General features: G+C 56.4%; 1 protein-coding gene across 10 annotated transcripts in view; it reads right to left on the bottom strand.

Moving 5' to 3' along the window:
* The window catches only part of DOCK3 (dedicator of cytokinesis 3), a 175,967-nt gene that overhangs the window by 20,671 nt on the left and 136,642 nt on the right, over nucleotides 1-18,654 (bottom strand). For all 10 annotated transcript variants that reach the window (XM_079794397.1, XM_079794396.1, XM_079794399.1 and 7 more), the window contains 11 exons: nucleotides 17,481-17,556; nucleotides 16,885-16,985; nucleotides 16,588-16,646; nucleotides 14,488-14,636; nucleotides 11,992-12,077; nucleotides 9,567-9,662; nucleotides 7,147-7,207; nucleotides 6,585-6,678; nucleotides 4,490-4,638; nucleotides 1,967-2,053; nucleotides 582-686 (listed from right to left, as the gene is read on the bottom strand). In XM_079794397.1, coding sequence (XP_079650523.1) covers nucleotides 582-686; nucleotides 1,967-2,053; nucleotides 4,490-4,638; nucleotides 6,585-6,678; nucleotides 7,147-7,207; nucleotides 9,567-9,662; nucleotides 11,992-12,077; nucleotides 14,488-14,636; nucleotides 16,588-16,646; nucleotides 16,885-16,985; nucleotides 17,481-17,556 — 1,063 coding nt within the window. The remainder of the gene's footprint in view (nucleotides 1-581; nucleotides 687-1,966; nucleotides 2,054-4,489; nucleotides 4,639-6,584; nucleotides 6,679-7,146; nucleotides 7,208-9,566; nucleotides 9,663-11,991; nucleotides 12,078-14,487; nucleotides 14,637-16,587; nucleotides 16,647-16,884; nucleotides 16,986-17,480; nucleotides 17,557-18,654) is intronic.

The following is an 18,654-nucleotide window of genomic DNA, read 5'->3' as shown; positions in this document are numbered from 1 at the left end:
GCTGCCCTGCCTTCCATCTGAGACCTGGAGGGCCTGGATCTGACTAGCAGACCGGCTTTTTAAAAGGAGCATGAGCACAGTTGACCTTTGATGCGATACCAAGCTCACGGCTCACTGGCTCAAGTGATGTCTCCAAGGAGACAGGATCCCAAACATATCGAGCAGAGTCTCTGAACCTTCCCACCTGCGTGCTGAGACGCGGGGACACTGAACTTCAGTAAGCACTGGAACTGGGGCCATCGAGCTGCCTGAGGTCTCAACTGCAGCCCCAGGCCCGCCCACAACACACTTCATTGAGGGCATCTGAGCATGACAAATCCCATGGCTGCAGCCCACAGCCGACTCCTCCTGGAGCCTCCGGGTTGTGCCGAGTAAAGGAGAAAATCACAACTGCTCACCTGGGGTCAGGACGGCTATGCCCAGTCATCCCTCCAGCAAAGCCAAGTGCCTTCGTTGGCTGGTCAGCCCTCCCACAGGAGTATCGGGAGGCTAGGGGACAGGTGAGCACACACGGGCCAGGGCGGGGCAGGCTGTCCAGGAGCCCGGGAAGCGGGATCGCCGTGACCGCCGGAGGGACTCACCCGGAGGAAGAAGGGGAACTTCCTGCCGTAGAAGCCGACGCGGAAGAACTCGGGCTCCAGGCGCTGCTGCTCCATGATGCTGTCGTAGTAGCTGGCTTCCATCTTCTGTGGATGAGAAGCTGCTTCAGTTTGGCTCCACTGCCGGTCCAGAGCAAGTCCGCCCAGGCCCACAACTCGGTCTAGATGAGACCCATGCTCGGCCCCTCCCCAGGAAGCCCCTCCTCTTCCACTGTCATCTGATGGGGGGGGGGGCAGGCCTGCTCTGCAGCCCCGGGAGGCCATTCTGCGTGTCCTTCCCAGTGGGTGTACCCAGTTCCACAGAGACCCAGGCTTCCCGCACGTTCAGAGGCACCCATCACACATGAAACCTGTGCAGCAACACCTCCCCCCCCCCCCCCCCCGGATTTCTGGTTTTGAAAGACACTGCGCCTGACCCTGGGCGAGTGCTGCTCACAGTGGCTAACAGCAGTTCTCAGCACCATTTTGCATCAGTCCAACTGCATTGCTTTTGATCATCTATCGTGGGACTAACGAGGCTAAGGAAGGCTCAACTGCCAGTGTCACTGGTACTGGTTCCAATTTAGGAGACTTTAAACTTTAAAAGCTGAGCTACTGTCCATGATGCCTAGCATTTCCAAGCCGGTAAGTTTTTAGTCTTGCTGACCTGGCTTTACATTCAGAAAAACGCCCTGGACTCTAACTGAGAAGACAGCTCTGAGGTATTCAATGGCGCCAGCCTGCCAGGAAGCAGAGGCCTCCAGGCCCAGTGGAGAAGCTGAGGCTAGAGGGCCTTGTCTTACACAAGCCCAAGTCCCGAGCGGGGCCAGGAACGCAGCAGAGCTGGCCGCACTGAGCAGGCGCAGGAGGGCGAGCTGACACTGCGGGCCTCCCTTCGTCATGCACTCAGCAGCTGCAGGGACTCCGACCCCAGCAGCGGGAGCCAGGAAAACCTCGTGGAGGCCTTCAGAGTCCCAGGGCATTTCACCTAAGTTTTGAATATTTTGCTTCAAAGGAGGGAGAGAGAATGAGGTCCTTAGCCTCAGCAAAAGGGACCACAAGCCACGCAGGGAACGGCCGCACGTTTTCGGATGAAGCATCCCTGAGCCAATTATTTCAGGAAGCGCTGCTTCGTGAGGGCGGCTGCACCTCCTCCGGGAAGCTGCTCCAGGGGGTGTATGCTGCTCACTTCCTGAGCAGTGTCACAATCACTGGTCAAGAGTGTGTGCTGGCTCCCCAGCCAAATGGCAAGGGTCTCGAAGGCCGAAGCCTGGCCTCTGCTCCTCCTTAAGGCCCAGCAGCATTAGGCGAGGCCTGGACCTCAGTGACCGCTCTCCGACACCGCGGCCAGGAGAGCCGGGGCTGGGGTGGGGAAGGGGCAAGCTCACCCGGATCCAGCTGAGGCTCTGGTAGTCGTAGAGGCTCTCATACTGACACGCCAGCTCCCTGCACAGAGGGATGCCAAACTCCCAGCTCTGCACCAGAAACAGGAACGAGGCTTCAGCTCCTCAGGCGTCCTCGGAAGGGCCCGAGCCCACATCACCCACAGCGGAGGGCACAACCAAGGCCTCCTGCACCTCATGCCACACAGATCACCTGCTCGAAACCCACCTGCAGCGCCCAGCACAGAGCACTCAGGCTTCTTTCTCCGCGAATGCCTCCTCCTCCCAGAGGCCGCTCCCTGGCCGCCTGGCAGGGGCAGGCACCTCCTTACCTGAAGCTGTCTGATGTAAACACTACTACCTTTGCTGTTGTGTGAGTCTCAGTTAGAGGATGGACTGCAAGAGGGCAGGGACCCTGTCTATTTACTTTATCCTCAGAGCCTAGAACAGAACTAGGCATGAGCAGGTACTCAGTAACGACTTATTTAATGAGTTAATAAAGGAAACGATGACATTTAAAGTAAGATTATGTAGGTTCGAAAACAAGTATGGAAACCAAACCTGATAATTTCTTTTATAGAAAGATTCAAATCTCTTTTTAAAAATATATTTTTATTGACTTCAGAGAGGAAGGAGAAGGGAGAGACAGAAACATCAATGATGGGAGAGACACATCGATTGGTTACTTCCCGTGTATGCCCCAACCAGGAGCCAGGGATTGAGCCTGTAGCCAAGGTACGTGCCCTTGACCGGAATCAAACCCAGGACCCTTCATCCGCAGGCCAACGCTCTGTCCACTGAGCTAAACCGGCCACGGTGAACGATTAAAGTGGCTTCAGGTAGTCCTTGCCTAGCCAGGCCCAGGCTGCTTCCGTGGTGTGGCTCCTGTTATGTGACAGGCCCACTGAACAGGTGCCCGAGGAGGCTATAATGGCCTTCACTGTAGAGCAATATTGTCCATTTCCTCTTTTTATTAAAAAAATTAAAAAATATATTTTAATTGATTTGAGAGGGAGAGGGAGAGAGAGATAGAAACATCAATGATGAGAGAGAATCATGGATTGCCTGCCTCCTGCACACCCCACACTGGGGATTGAGCCCGCAACCTGGGCCTGTGCCCTGACTGGAATTGAACCTGGGACCCTTTAGTCCACAGGTCGACGCTCTATCCACTGAACAAAGCCAGTCAGGGCAAGAAAGAGAATTTTAAATGGACCTTGACTCCCTGCCCCAATACAATGCCTCTGGCCTCAGGGAGCTTGAAGGCCTTCGCACCCCCATATCCCAGCCTTCCAGGGGGCACACCGCTGGCTCCAAGTGCTGCTCGGGCAGGTTTCAGCCACGGGCCCACAACCAGGTCTGCCTGGCAGGCAGCTGGCTAAGTGGCTGAGCCGTGTCAGACTTCCGCCGCAGCAAGAGCGCCTGTGGGGACTGTTCCCTTAGGCGAGGAGGCCCGTGCGGGCTGAAGGCGCTCTGCCTGCAGCAGCGGCTCCTCCCTCCTGGGCTCAGTGCTCCTCTGCCCTGCGCCATCGCTGCCCCAAAGCGCAGCCTGCTGCTCTGAGCCCTCCCCCACCCCAGTTACCTTCGGACCAAGAGCTTTAAGTTCTCGGCCGGCCTTGAGGGACTGTGCTGGAAAACTGTGGGTCTGGGCTTTTTAAAAAATCCTCACACAGGATATGTTTTTAAAATGCTTTTTAGAGAGAGAAGGGAGACACACACCCAACACTGATCAATGTTTTCTGATTTATGAGCAAAAGCCATTCATGTTTAAATCTTCCTTCTTTATGATGACAAATTCACTTAAAATTTCCATTCAAGCTAGGGGCTCAGCCACTCCGGTTCCCTGAGGGTGCCGTTTCAGTCTCTCTAAGACATGCTCCACGTGGAGTATGGAAGAACCAGACAAGCAGGCGCTCCAGCCCCTCCAGTGTCTGGGCCACAAGCGGGGGTGGGGGTGGGGGCAGAGGGCCCGCCAGGAGCTCTCCCAGAGACGGAGCTCAAGGGCCGGGATCCCCAGGGAAGCCTGAGCCAGTGCTGACGACGCCTGCTAACCCACAGCACCGTCTGATGGAGCATAACCCCAAGCAAAGGCCTAGCTGCGCTGTGGGAGAGAAATCCAAGACAAGAGCTGCACCCGTAAGAGGCAGCACCGCTCCTCTGGCTGGAGTTCAGATCCAGTCCTTTCACAGCCCGTTTCATGGCGGATGAGGAAGCCACAAGTGGCAAACAGAAGTGGGGGCTCTGGAGCCTGCTGTAGGCGCGTCAGCACTGATAGAGGGAAAGTTGGTGTGTGGAGCGGTCTCTCATTCCCCAAACTGGAACTGGCTTCCAAGCTACAGAATCAAGTGATTTTTCACCCCCTCACCCGCCACCCAAGAGAAAACCATGCCGCCTGCAGATCTGGTGCACATCCGGGCATCCACCCACTCCCCCCTCCACGACACGCCCCCCCACCCAACACCCCCTGCAGCCACTGCCCGAGTGTCACAGCGGAAGGAAGCCGGGCCGGGAGGCCGCCGCCGGCCCTACCTTGCCCTTGCTGAAGTAGTGGATGATCTTCCGGCACAGCCCCTCCTTCCGCTGCCACTCGGTCTGCGGAGGGTAGTGGAGGAATTCCCGCAGAGGCCGCTCCTCCCACTGCAGCAGCTCGCAGTACAGGAGCAGCGTGAACGCAGCCTCTGTGGGGACGGGCCATGTGGAGGTCAAGGACAGGCAGACTGCGGGGCAAGGCCCGTGCAGCCCAGGTCGGGGCCCTGGGTACCGAAGGGGAGACACAGGAGCTGCCCAGCCATCGGATAACGACAGCATGAAGGGGCCCGAGGCCCTGGGAGACCCTCCCCCACGGCCTAGTCACTGTTCTGGGCTCCAGGTGCAGGCTGGCCCAGCGACCGGGAGCCGGGGCACCGTGCCTTGCTCTGGGAGACATGGACATGTGAGAGCCCGCGGTGGTTTTTTCTTCTTTTGCTCAGTTGACGAGAGCTTCCTTTCCAAGCTCATCGGTACTGGCTCTAGGAGCGAGCACTGACCAGGCTTCTCTCTGCCCTCCCTGAGCCGGCCTCGGCCTCCACCTTCCCTTTCTGACCTCTGCCTGCCCCTGGCAATGACCTCCTCATTGCTCCCGTTTCTAAAAGGACAGAGAGAGGAAGTGCCAGTGGTGATAAAGGTGCGGTGCCCTGGAGCCGGAAGCTCCATCCCAGAGGAACCGGATGCTGATCTGGACCCAGGGCAGAGGCCCAGCGACACCTCGCCTCCATGGGGGCCAGGTAGAGGTCATGGAAAACGCTGCTCAAGACCCTGGCTCCCTCAATTCCACGGAATGGGCCACAATGAATGATAGCTGCTGCTTGGGGTCCTCACTACATCATCGGCTCTTTCCTGCTCCACTTGCTCATTTTCATGGCTTCTCTCTTACTGGCAAGTGAATTAGTTCTAGCTTCTGCCTGGCCTTCGAGGTCCCACTCAGGCCTGTTCCTCATGACTAAGAACCTCAGTTCTGACTATTTTGTGACCCACTTCCCTTTGGCCAGGCCCACTCGCCTGCAGACTCTCCGGCTCCTCCTCACCCTGCCGCTCTGCCTGTCCTCCGGCCCCGGGACCCGCCTGCCCGGGAGGCACAGGCCTCCTCCTGGACGGGGAAGCCTTTTCTCTCCGAGACAAGCCCCTGGGCACTCAGTCCTGCCTCTGAAGCTTAGGAAACAGCATTCTCCTCGGATGTCATTCCTGAGGCCACTAGTGATCCGTGGACACGATCGGCTATCACTTCGCTGCCCTCCTGGAGGGGTGCTGGGGTCACGGGTGGAAGTGGACGCAGAGAAGGGAAGTCAGTCCTGTCACTAACTCTTGCCAGGCCGTGCGGTCCCAACAGGTGGCTTCTGTGCCCAACACTCTAACATCGAGAGATAAGGAAAACGGACTCTGTTTCCAGAAGTCCATCTAATTTTACCCATGTTTGTGGGTGATGGCTTGGATTTCCTCTCTAGCACACACATGTAAGCCCTGTGGCCCAAGGGCTGAGATGTAGCAGCTGGTCAGTGAAGGTGGCGGCTGTGGGGGGACTGTGGCAAAGGTGAAGGGCGGACTCCTGACTCAGAGCAGGGCTCAGTACAGTGTGCAGGCACAAATGCTTTCAACGTGTTCTGTGAGGAGGCCTCTGTCGTGGGTTAAATGGAGGTGCAGCGGAAGGGCTGTCAGGAAGCCCTCTCCACGACCCCGGGGAGCTCCACGCTGTGTGGTCTGGAAGCCCAGGGCGAGGCACGCGCTCCTGTGCAGGCGCTTAGAAAGGCTCTGCGTGAGGAGTGGCGGGGCTCAGGATGCTCTCACCGGGAGCAGCAGACCCCGGAAGTCACCCAGGAGGCCTCAGGGCGGGCGGCGGGGGGAGTAGGAGGCATGGAGACTGGAACAGCAGCCTCAGGCAGAGGACATGGCACGAGGCACAGGTGGGAGTTCCGCCTGCTTTCTCCACCACGTTACCAAGGGGCTGAGGGAAAGGAGTGAGGTGAGGGGGCAGCAAGGCCCAGCACTCGGCTAAGGTCTGGCCGACACCAGCCAGCGCCATCGCTGCCAGCTGTGCTTATCCGTCCAGTCGGTCCTCACCGGGAGGCCCGGCTCCCCCACTCCCGCTCACCTGTGTAATTCTCCGCCTGCAAATGCATGTCACAAAGCTTATGGATGTAGCGAATGTACATCTCTTCTTTGTTAATCTCCGATTTGTAGAAGTTCTGTAGGAGAGAAGGAAATACACACAGATGGCGAGGCTGCCACGAGGGAGGCCGCCCCTGAGCTCCAGGCAGCTGGCCCAGCCCTGGTGTGCGGGCAGCAGTGCGGCAGCTGTGGGGGCACCAACCCGAAAAGGACAGGACCCACCGGAGGGCACACCAGCTCGGGGTGGAGCCACCGGCAGGTCTTCGGGAGCTGTGAGTGGTGAGAAAGAGGAGGGCCAGTGCCGACTGGGAGCTAGGGTATGTCAGGGCAGGTGGGACCCCAAGAGGCCAGGCTAGAGCTCTGTCCAAAGAGAAGCTCATTTCATTCCTTGCCCAGTGGGAACAGGGCTGAGGAGCTGCGAGCTCCCAGAGGCCCCAATGGGACGTGCTGACACTCGTGGCTGACAGCCAGGTGCTGGAGGCCGGGCCGATCGCACTGCAGGGCAGGGGGCCACCGGCACACGGAGGGAGGGCACGTCCTCTCACCATCAGGTTCACCGTGCAGCCGACCTTCTTGTTCTCCGTCTCCTCGCCTTTCATGCAGTCCCTGGAAGGAGAGCGCAGGTGAGCCCCTGCGTGAGGCGGGGCTGCTGGGACAACACGCAGAGCTGCAGTCCTGGGAGGCATTGCCGTGACCCACCCCACTGGGGTGCTCTCCAACCGGAACTGCTTTCCCGAGGCGTCCCCGGAAGATGAGCAGGAAGACTCTTTTCTAAGGGCTGTGCAGCCTCTGGCTGTGTGCAGTGGCTGCCTGTGCCTGCCCCAGGGGCTGGGCGGCCCGTGTGACGGCAGGGGGCTGGCAAAGGAAGGCTCCGTGGCCTCCAGCTGCCTCTTCCAGGTGGAGGTTCTGACAGAGCCCAAGGGCCCGGCAACCCTGGCTCTGTCCTGTCTGTTCCAGGGACCAAGAGGGTCCTTCCAGGGCTCTGCTTCCTCAACCGGGAAGCACAGTTGCTACCAACGAGCATTTTTATATCCAACACAGAACGTCTGGGCTCGCGCAGAAGTTGAAGACGTTAACACAGAGCTGAAGAGGCGCTTCTCTCAGTACCTATGGTTCATGCCGGCATCAAGCTCTCACACTGTGGGTTCAAGGCATTCTGGAGTACAACCTAGTGCTTGTTTGTAAATATATATATGTTTATGTAGATGTTTAGCTCTAAACAGCTGTTCTCTTAGTGAGTTCTTGCTGAACTAAATGCACTGGGCTAGAAGAGACTTCTTGGTTCCTGCATAACCCTACAGTAAGTTTATCCCATCGATGACCTGTGCTGTGCACCTGCCAGGGACTCTCCAGACTCCATACGGGGAACCAGGGAGACAAGGACCAGGTTCCTGTCCTCAAGGAGCTGGCTCTCTTCTGCTGGATGAGTTAGAAAGGTGACACAGGTCATCATCCAGGTGACGCATGCTCCGAAAGAGGTGTGCGGAGACAGCGGCTAAGCTCCTGGGAAACCTTCGCGATGGGGGTGCGAACAAGGAACCACACTGGGAGGCTGGGCTGCGGGGCGTGGGGCGTGGGGCGTGGGGACTGGCAGGAGATAGGGCTGGAGACGTGGGCAAAGACCCGGTTATGAAGAGCCTCTGGTGTCCTGGGAAAGAGGGAACGGGGTGCTGCAGGTGCACCGCTGAGACAGAAATGGGGGAACAAAACTGGTTTGGCCACGAGTCTGAGCTGCTTGTGCAAGAAGGCGGAGCAGTCCCACAAGCAGCCAGGACAGGCCGGAGCCTAAGAAGCAACGCCTGCTCTTCCCGAGGCCACGGGGAGGGCCAGCCGGCAGGAAACGCTGTCTAGCCTGCCTCCCCGGTGGCGGCAGGTGCAGGAGACGAGGCCATCCTCGTCTCTGGTGTGAACAAGGAAGTCCTGTTCTACAAGGGGCTCCCCAAAGGCCACCTGTGACCTCATGAGGCCCAGGAACAAGGCAGGAACAAGGGTCTGAAGCTCACACAAGCACAACTGCGCTACAGGAAGAGGGAAGCTCAAGATGCGAGCACTTTTCTCAAGAATTCCATTTCCGCACCCAGCCTGCCCTGGACACCGAGTCCTCCGCACAGCAAGAGTCTCGGCACAGCAGCACCTTCTATTCAGCAGCAGCGACGGGGGCTGACCTCGCTCACATCCTGGTCCTTGGGGTGAAAAGGCTCCCTGGAGCCCCTGTCTAGTAGCACAGAGGAGACAGAGCTACTGCGCGGGGCCGTTTCCTCTTTCGTGCCTCCTCTCCTGCATCTCCCTCTAAGGCCCAACGGCCCCCGAGCCTCTGGCTGGCACTCTGCTGAGAGGACAACCACGGCTGTCGTGGCAGCTCCACTGTCACTTTTAGACGATTTTGAAAGCCATGAGGTGACGGAGAAGGCAGGTGTTCATGCCAAAGCCACTTTCACATGAACTCTCAGACTGCAGAACGGAAGACCCTGCGCTCAGTCACGGTCTGCTGCCTCTGTCTGCTCACGGCCAGCACCAGGACAGACACGAACAGGCCTCAGGCAGAGGAGGCAGGCATGGAAAAGTGGGGTCCTCGGACCATGGACACGCCAACCGCAAGTCCTTCTGGGTCACACTTCTGTCCCAGGCCGCACTCCCTGCCCGCCTGCCACAGGGCCGGGGAAGGCCACACCGAGGACCTACAGCTCGTCCCTGCCTTGCTCTCCTCTCCCTCCCTGCTGAGCCCACTCCTCTGAAGGACAGCCAGATGGCTGCATGTTCTGGGTGCTTCCTGGGAACATGTGCCCACACATCAGGAGGGGTCCCAGGAAGCAGCCCTCCCTCCACCCTGTTTGGCCATCAGTCGATTCTGGTGATGGCACGCCACACCAACACGGTCCTCCCCCTGGGGCACCTGGTCTCGGCTTTAAGGTCGAGGGATGCCCTCACTAGAGTCTCCTGTGGCCGGAGGGGCCTGAGCAGGTACCTGTAGTCCAGAAGGCGCTCCATGAGGCGAGTGACGGAGGTCACAAAGGAAATGCCGGTCTCCCGCCACGTTTCCTGTTCGATCTTCTCCAGCAGGCTGTGCGGACGAGTGAGGGAAACAAACACAACACACAATTCATGAGCTTCCCGGGCACCGGAGTGAGAGCCAGAGGCCGGGGCCGCGGCAGATCTGGAGACAGCACTCACCACACCGCAGCCTTACCTGGGGTAGGGCCCAAACAGCTGGGTTCTACTCCACGCAGCACAAAGCAAGGACAAGGCAATTACTGAACCGGCAACAGCAAATAAATATCTTTTCCATTTTCCTGTACGAGATCCCAAGAATGCCCCTGCACTGAGCGAGGGGTGTTCAAGCCCCGGCCCCTCCCGTGTACGCTGTGAGGTCTGCTCGGAAGCAGCAGCTGAGTGAGAGTCCACTGAGGGCTGGGCCTGGCTTTGCCAGCTGGCTGACTGCCTCGATCACTGCTTAGCACCATCTTCAGCAAACACACATCAACCTTTCCTGCACAAGTGACAGATTCCCGCCAGGTGCGAGGGCCCAGCTCGGGCCCCCCGAGCTACACCAGCCACCTCTACTGTCGGGGGATGCTCCATGCAAAACCGCAAGTCCTTCTGGGTCACACTTCTGTGCCAGAGCCAGAGCGAAACGCCCAGGTCTCCTCACGCCAGCCCCAGGCCCTGCTACCTCAGGGCGGCCGCGGGCTTCTCCAAAGAGCCTGGCTTCTGAGAGCTCTGCCTTCCACAGGCCTCTCCCGACTCTCTTCCGCTCGGTCCCTTGCCCCTTCAGCTCATGAAGTCACCTGGAGTGACAGGCCGAGCTACGGGCACACCACTGGGGACTCGCAGCCACAGCCTGGCAGCTATTAATGCTGCTATGAGGATGACCGTCTGAGCGGAGACTTCTGGGAAAGTGAGGGATTCCCACGTGACTAGAAGGCAGGACCACTGGCTCTGGCCTCTGGCCCACGTGGATAACGCCACTGGTCAGCATCCCCCAAACTGTGCTCACAGAGCTCCGCTGTCCGGGCGACAGGGAGGTGTTTTGTGAGCAAACAGCATGGGAAGTGCTGAGCGCAACACCCTCCTCTTGCAGACTCCCCCATTTTCCTGCCCACCGAGGGCTGTGAGAAACCTACAACTACAGGCCTGTTTCATTCTGTTCAGTTGAGACTTTTCTAAACGAATCAGCCCGTGGCCCACTTACTCTTTTCTCTAGCATACCTACAATCTCCCCAACACAAACTGGGCAACGCCGCTCCCTGTCCCAGTGGCTTCCAGCCTCAGACACGGTTGGAAGGGTTTGCGAGGCACTACTGGGCCAGGGACTTATTGCAAGTTATTTCTGTGCGACGTCTTTCCTTGCAGTCAAGTCATCCGCTCGCGGCTCGGAAGAGCTCTCTGTCTTATTCCACAATTAGAAACGGCTTCAGCTAAGAGAGAAATGCTGAAAGATGGATGCACTTTCACAAACTGTCAGTACTTAAATTTCAGAGAAATTCACATTTCATTGCGTGCCTCCTCAAGGAACACTGTGGGCGTGGCCGAACAGAAAGATTCCCCCTAAAACCAGGAGCCGGCCGCCCCCAGAGCTGCTTCCCGCGGGCTGGGCAGCGAGGGCGCCTGCCAGGCTCTGGTGTCTCATCACCTCCCTTCATCAGGTGAGACCTGCCCTCCTGCCACCCGCTGTGTCGTGAGAATTAAACAGGAAACGTCAACACATTCTGTGCAGCGTCAAGTTCTAAGCAGACGTGCAGTGTTATTACCGGAAAAGAGTGTTACAGGTTTGTCTTCAATATGGCACTAAAACAAAGAAAATCTTCAAGTTGGAAATGAGGGGAGGAGAGGAGAGCTGTCAATATCAGGTTCTGTTTTTTAGAAAGACAGAATATCCAGCATCACTGTCTGTCTGGGCGGACCACGGCCCCCAGAGCCCTCCGTGCGGACTTAGTCTTATACGGCTCTGGGCCTCCATGGACTCAAGCCAGGAGCCGTGAACGGTGGGCCTGGGAGAACCCTGACGTCATCGGCACAATCACCTGTTCTGCAGGGCACCTGGCCTGGAGAGGGGGTATGGCTTGCTCAAGTCACAACATCCAAGTCAGTGTTTACAAGCCGACGGCATATGCTTACAAAGCAGGGATTTCACCCCTCCAGCGTCGAGCCCTCATGAACCCCCAGGCTGTCTGCCCAACTGGATACAGTGCACGCTCGGAAGACATGGAACGCCCTCTCGCCTGAGGCCACTTTTTTTATGGGCAGCAGGTGATCCCTGCTCCCACTAGGAGCCCAGATCTCTCCTGACACCCACCCTCTGAAGCCTGCCCAGCGTGGGGTTGCATCCCTCCCCTGCATTAGCCCTCTTCACCCCTCCCCCAACGCGGGGTGCCTGGGGCTGCGCAGCTTACAGCAGGCCGAAGAGCTCCCTGTAGCTCTCGTCGCCTTTCCCTTCCGACACCATGCTGTCCAGCTTGTCAATCAGCTCGGCCTCCACCTAGAGGGAAGCATAGACTTGATAACTGGAGCGGACCCTGCGGCAGGCGAGGGTGCTGGGGACTCCTTCCTGCTTTGCCTTTGCACCGAATAAACCCCAGGGAGGCAGACTCTGATCTCAGCCCCAGAAACCACGTTGCCCCCCGGCCAGGGAGAGCCCGCTCCAGTGGTTTTAAAGAGCTGGAACTTACAATCCCCAGATACTGTTTCCCAGTCTAGGGGCAAAAGGCGAGGGCTCCCTGGAGAGAAACGTATTTTGGATCCAAAGAGGCCTTTGTCAAAGGTTTTTCTTTCTTAAAAAATGTTCGTTCAAAATCATTAGTATGTAGAGAGCACATTTGGTTAGAATTTTACCCTCCAGTCAGCCAGTTACAAAGGGAGGGAGCTGGGGCTGGGCCCCTCTGACCACCGTTAGGCTGGGCTGAGGGAGGGATTTCCTTCGAGACGCTCCTTCAGGAAAGAAGGCTCCCTGTCCCCCCAGGACCTAAGCGCCGGGGTCCTCAGCAGGGCCCTGCCTTTGTTGGACTCCGCAACCGTGAGCAGCAGTCGTACTGCCAACTGCTCTGCAGGGCGGCCCTGCGCTCGGCGTCCCCACAGCCTCCATTAGGGTGGCTCTGAGGTGAGAGACGAGCTGGACGTGATGTGAGAGAAAATCTTTAAAACCTTCATTAGCCTTGAAAATGTGTATCGTGGTATTATTTATATAGATATTTCATATAAAAAAGGGCATGGCTGCGTTTAATAATTAACTGTAACAGAAACATTTTCTCACTCCAATAGGGCCAAAGAGTCCTAAGGCAATGAACTAAGAAAAGAATAATTGAATTAGGAAATTCATTGCTGGCAGTTATGGTTTCATTAGCAGAAAACGAGACGGACAGGACAGGCCCTCCCACACAGTTATGTGCGGCCTGATGAGTGAGCTGCTTGAATATACGCTTCACCGGAAACAGCAAGCTGAGGCCAGGGGTCCTGAGGCTGATGCCCTCCACTCTCCCTGTGGATAGAAGAGGCGTCGGCAGGGACTCGTCTCGGGTTAAGTGAAGTCAGGAAGAGCGGGCCGAGAAGCCAAGGTATCTCCTCTCAGCTCAAAGCTGGTCTCGTCTCATTGGTCAGTGAGCTGGCACCCCTCCCAGGGAAGCAGGTCAGTGCAACAAGGGATTCCCCTTCAGGCGTGCGGGTGCAGGTAGACTGTGCTGCCCAGACAGGGCAGAGGTGGGGGGGCCTGGAGCAGCAGATTCAACAGCAAGCACGGGCAGAGCAGTTCCCGGAGCCCCAAACGGCCCTGGGCCAGCAGCACCAGGCACAGAGATCTCGTCAGAAATCCACGTTCCCAGGCTCCCACTGCATCAGGAACGCAGCGGGAGGCAGTGTCTGTACTTCAACAAGCCTCCCCGGACCTCTATGCCGGGCAGAGGAGCTGGCGAGGGCGGGGATGGGGACGTTCCTTCACCACCCTCTGCGCCCCGGTACAGGAAGAAGCCAGGAGAAACGGAGGAATCCAAACCGGGTGCTGAGGACCCCACGTCGAATGCGAAGTTCTTCAGCCTCAGCATGTCATAACTGGCAACACTGGCCATTTCAGGTTTGAGGGGTGACTTTCATGACTACAACCAGTGTTCCTGAAGCGCCGCCTCATTACTCATTCATGCAACAAGCATGTTCCTGTGGCACAGCAGCTGCCTACTTCTGGAGCAGTGTCTCCCCGAGCCCAGGCCCCGCACTGTGAGCCGTAGGTGCCGGCGTGTCTCCTCGGCCCGGCCCGGCCTGGGAGGTGCTCCATGGGGTCAGCTTTGATTTTCATCTCCGCGACCCCCGTGCCCCAGACCCCTGGTGGGTTCTAAGGAAGAAAAGCAGGAAACCGTCCTGGGCTGGTCCCAGTGCCGCTCCCTGGACACAGCTCTGAGGCGGGCCACCTCCCCACCTCAGGGCGGCAGAACTGTGCAGAGGGACAAGCCGCAGCCACGCAGTCAAAGCCAAAGGCGTATACCTCCGGGACCCACCCTCTGTGCAGGCGTCTGTGAAATTCTGGGCTTCCCCGAGCCGGGAGAAGCCATCAGGCCAGGGCTCCAGCCCTAGCAATGCCTGGACCACACACTTCGGGGATCCCCTCCCAGGGCCCTCTCCTGAATTAAACCGGGAGGTGACAGTCATTCTCCCCTTGGTCCGAAAGTGCCTTTCACATGATATTCATGCCTTTTCTCTGATTCTTTTCTGGCCTCTCCCTTTATGAGGAAAACTCACAAATCAATTCTGGCCAGCAAGTAAGAGAAAACTCTTGGGCAGGATTCAAGATGGCCAAGCTACAACTCATCCCCACCGGACCCTCAGCCTGGCCACCCACGTCCCTTCCTGGGCGGAGAGCACTCCTTTCACAGGAGAGCCCCCGACACTGCCAGGTGTCATCTCACCTGCTTGAAGTTGCCATTTTTCCTCTGCTCCCAGTCCATCATGTCATGGAAGATGGGAATCATGATGTTCCGCACTTCTGGCTGTGGGACCAGTGTCACACCCAGAAAAGGACCAATCATCCCCGGAATAAAGTGGATCTTATGTTCACCTGAACAACAAAACCAACAGACCGTGTTTATACTTGCTCTGCTTCTTCGTGACGCACCCCGAGTGGGCCATGCTTTGAGGGGCCCTGCAAGCACCAGAGCAAGCAGGCTCCCCCCGGTTTTCGGGGTTCGCCCTCTCCTGGCTGTAGAGCGGTCATGGACAAAGCTGGCCCAGCTCGGTGAAAACATGTTCGACAGGCACAAACTGCCATTCAAAGAATTTACTGGAAGTTCCACTAACGACCTGAAAACCATCCTGGGGGCAGGGGCAGAGTTCACTCCTCTAGCCCGGACAGGAGCTCTGAGTAACCTGTGACCGCTGCAGAGTCTGCTCACAACACTCACTTAGCAAGAAAAGCTCACCCACATGCAACGCACACTCCCCGGGGTTCCTGCCGCTAGCGCAGGGCATCTCAGTGATAAGGAGGTGCCGTCCCTGGCCCAGCCACTAGAGGTCTGAGCCCAGGGCGGCTACCCCGTGTGCGCCAGCTGCCAGAGCCCTGCTGCCCGCCCTTCAGACAGGAAGGAGGAGAGGCAAACAGCGGCCGTGTGACAACCACGGCGACAGCAAAGTCAAGTCATTCTCGAGGACCGGAAAGTGCCATTTCCATCAAAAGCAATGAGAAAGGATTGGCTTTGTTAGGCAAATCTGACATTTTTAAATCTCTTCTATTTAAAAAGCTTATTTGAGGATCCAACGTTAGCCTGAGGTTGATTTTGCATGTTCCGACCTTGGTGTTCGGTGCAGTTGCTAGTCCACTGTGTTCCTGGGCATTTCAGTCTATCCCCCCGTGCTCGATGCAGAAGTGAGAGGCCTGCACTGGGAAGCCTGCGTGGGGAACGCATCTCCCCTCCCGGGGGAAGGCCCCACGCTTGCTGCGGCAAGGGCTCACACTCCGCTTGCTCCTCTCGTTAGAGACCGGGATGGTTAACGAAGGACTGTGAGACTTTATGGCCCTCACTCCTGAGGCTTCAGAGCCAAGAGCTCAGTTGAAAACAGACTTTGCTAGGAAGAGTAGCAGCGCTCCCCCCGCACTCTGACAGGCTAGCAAAGCCTGCAGTACCGAAGGACGGCCACCCACCCACGGCAGTCCCGGTGTGCTAACCCCACTCCCACCAGCTCAGATCCAAAGTGGTGGCTATCAGAGAAGCTGTACAGAGTCATCAAAAGAAAGGAAGCTGCCGAAACCGGTTTGGCTCAGTGGATAGAGCGTCGGCCTGCGGACTCAAGGGTCCCAGGTTCGATTCCGGTCAAGGGCATGTACCTTGGTTGCGGGCACATCCCCAGTAGGGGGTGTGCGGGAGGCAGCTGATGGATGTTTCTCTCTCATCGATGTTTCTAACTCTCTATCCCTCTCTCTTCCTCTCTGTAAAAAATCAATAAAATATATTTAAAAAAAAAGAAAAAAAAAAAAGAAAGGAAGCTAAAACCAGTCTCACCTATGGGCTGAAATGCCCTTCCTCATCCAACCTCCATGCAGTGGGTGTCAGGAATGTGATCTGCTTGCCTGAACGCCAGAAACCCAAGAAGGGCTTCAAACTTTATTAAAATGCATAGCTGCCCTCGTCATGTGCTGCCTAGCATCTCCAAGACCTATGCCTCTGAGCCTGCAACACCCGGACGGGGCAGGAAGAGCAGAGCGGTCTCACAGGCAGGCGCTCTCAAACTGGAAAGTACGACTGAGCCCTCATCTTCTTTTTTCCCTTTGACGGCTGGTTCTCAAAAAGGGGACTGGAGTATGTATTGCTGGGGTCTTAGCTCTCAGCCCCCCTCTCCTGCCAGGGCTTGGTGCCCAGGCTCTAACCACCCATCTGAAGTGCTATGTGAAAGACACGGGAAGATTTCTTGGGTCTAAATTAACTTTCATAAACCCTGGGGGAAGTTACTAGTCTTGTCACTTTTCATCTGGCTATGCAAGATGCGGAAGGGACAAATAAGGAGAGAAGACCTACCCAAATTCTGCCACATGCTGAACAGTTCATAAGCCATCATCACACGCATGTCCCCGTACCTGGACACAGGAACACAGGAGCCAGTTATTAGTGGGAGAAGGTTCAGGAAGACAAGGCTACACCGGGGAGGCCAGTACTTCAGCCCTATTTCTAGTGCTGCCCCTACTCTAGGCCATCTGCCTCTCATGGCTCCTGGGAAGCTGCTCAGGAGCCTGTGGACGTCTGAAGGGCCTCCCCTGGAAACACCAGCCCATCGGGGCATGTGGTAAGGAGGTGAGTAAGAGACATATGTCTTACTTATCTAGAATCTTCTTCCTCTTGGCTGAAGTGATGATTTCTAGCTGGAGGCTTGGCTGGTTTATGAACAGAACTGCCAGGCTAAAATAAGAATTCCACACCTAGAGAAAGAAGAACATGTGGCAGCCGGAGCCTTTAGCCTTGAAGAGAGATTCTAAATACACGCATGTAGCACAGAATTCATTTTACAACTTGAGATCTTGATTTTTTTCTTTTAAAATATCTTTGCAAGTGGTTTTTCCCTTCTTTTTTGGCTCCTCTGAAGCCAACAGTGTTAATTCTCGACTGGGAAGCATACTCAGGGCCGTCTGGCTCCCAGCACCTCCCGAGGCAGAGCGCGCTCTAGGTGATATTCTAGTCACTATCAAGCTTGGAAGCCTTTGATACTACGAACATGTAATAATGATAAAAAAAATCCGTGAGCTTTCCCCAGCCCTCGAGCTGACACGTAGCTGAGTCTTTTTCAAATTCCTGACCTGTAAAATTGTAAGCAAAATGAAATGGCTGTTTTAAGTGAAACAAAAACAAAACTATGAGCGTGGTTTTTAGCTTCCGAGGGTCATTACAAAGAGGGCGCTGGTCTCAGGAGCCCCTACCTTGAAGTCGAAGTCCGTCTCTGTGAAGTTCTTGTGCAGGGCGGAGGACAGGTACTGCACCGTGGTGACTATGACGCTGCAGGGAGGGGACAAGGTGGTGGCGGAGTTAACAGACTCACAATGCATCTGACAGCTTAGCACCAACTGTCTACGGCCTGTGTGCAAACTTCCCGAGTACAACGTGCTCTCAGGTAAGACGTGTACAAAGGAGAGAGAGAGATGGTACAACCCCCCCCAGGAAACCAGTCTGGGAGAAACGCCCCGTTGTCGGCAGAACAGCACAGAGCAATGGCGGGTTCCAGGCCCAGCTCTGCCGTGAGCCGGCCTTGGGACTTCCGTCGGGGCCCGTTTCCCTGCCTACAAAAGGGGGCAGGTGGGGTTTGGTGGTTTTTTAAAGTTTCTTCCAGTTCAAAGGGTGATTCTAGTATTTTCTGGACTTTTGGGTAATGAACATATATTATAACCACCAGAGGACTTAGAGTATAATTTTATTTTTCTTACATGCTAATGGGGGTTTGTAGTTATTAAATGTCTGTATTTTCATCTCTAAGTCATTTGATTCCAGCCTTTGGTTTAGAATATCACTCTTAATTTTAGTTTGGGCACATATAAGGGTGACGAGGGGCTGGCTTGCTGGAGCCAAGGGCACAGGCTGGGGTAGAGAGGGAGTAAAACGGAAGAGGCAGGAGAGGATTTGATGACAGAGGGCCGAGGCTGCCTGGCAATTTTAGATGTCTAACATTGACCACCAGGCTCTGATGCAGGCGAGGAGCAAGGCGAAGACAGTGAGTCAGAGAGATGGCCACCAGCAGAGGGGCTGACAAATTTGAAAGGTAAAAGCCTTAAAAGAGCCTGGCCCGGCATGGCTCAGTGGTTGAGCATTGACCTATGAACCAGGGGGTCAGGGTTCAATTCCCGGTCAGGGACCATGCCTGGGTTGCGGGCTCAATCCCCAATGAGGGGCGTGCAGGAGGCAGCCAATCAATGATTCTCTCTCATCACTGATGTTCTTTCTCCCTCTGCCTTCCTCTCTGAATCAATAAAAATATATCTTTTTAAAAAGCCTTAAAAGAAGAGGCTGTGCTTGCAGGATAGGCTGGGAGTCTGGGCAGCTCGGAGTAGAGCTGAGAGACGGAAACGAGAGGGAGTCAAGTGGAAACCCACTGTGAGGAAA

The sequence above is a fragment of the Cnephaeus nilssonii genome (genome assembly GCF_951640355.1).
Source record: "Cnephaeus nilssonii genome assembly, chromosome: 17".
NCBI classification, from domain to species: Eukaryota; Metazoa; Chordata; class Mammalia; order Chiroptera; family Vespertilionidae; genus Cnephaeus; species Cnephaeus nilssonii.
The sequence above is the reverse complement of the archived record's forward strand: the minus strand, read 5'-3'. Positions and strand labels throughout refer to the sequence as shown.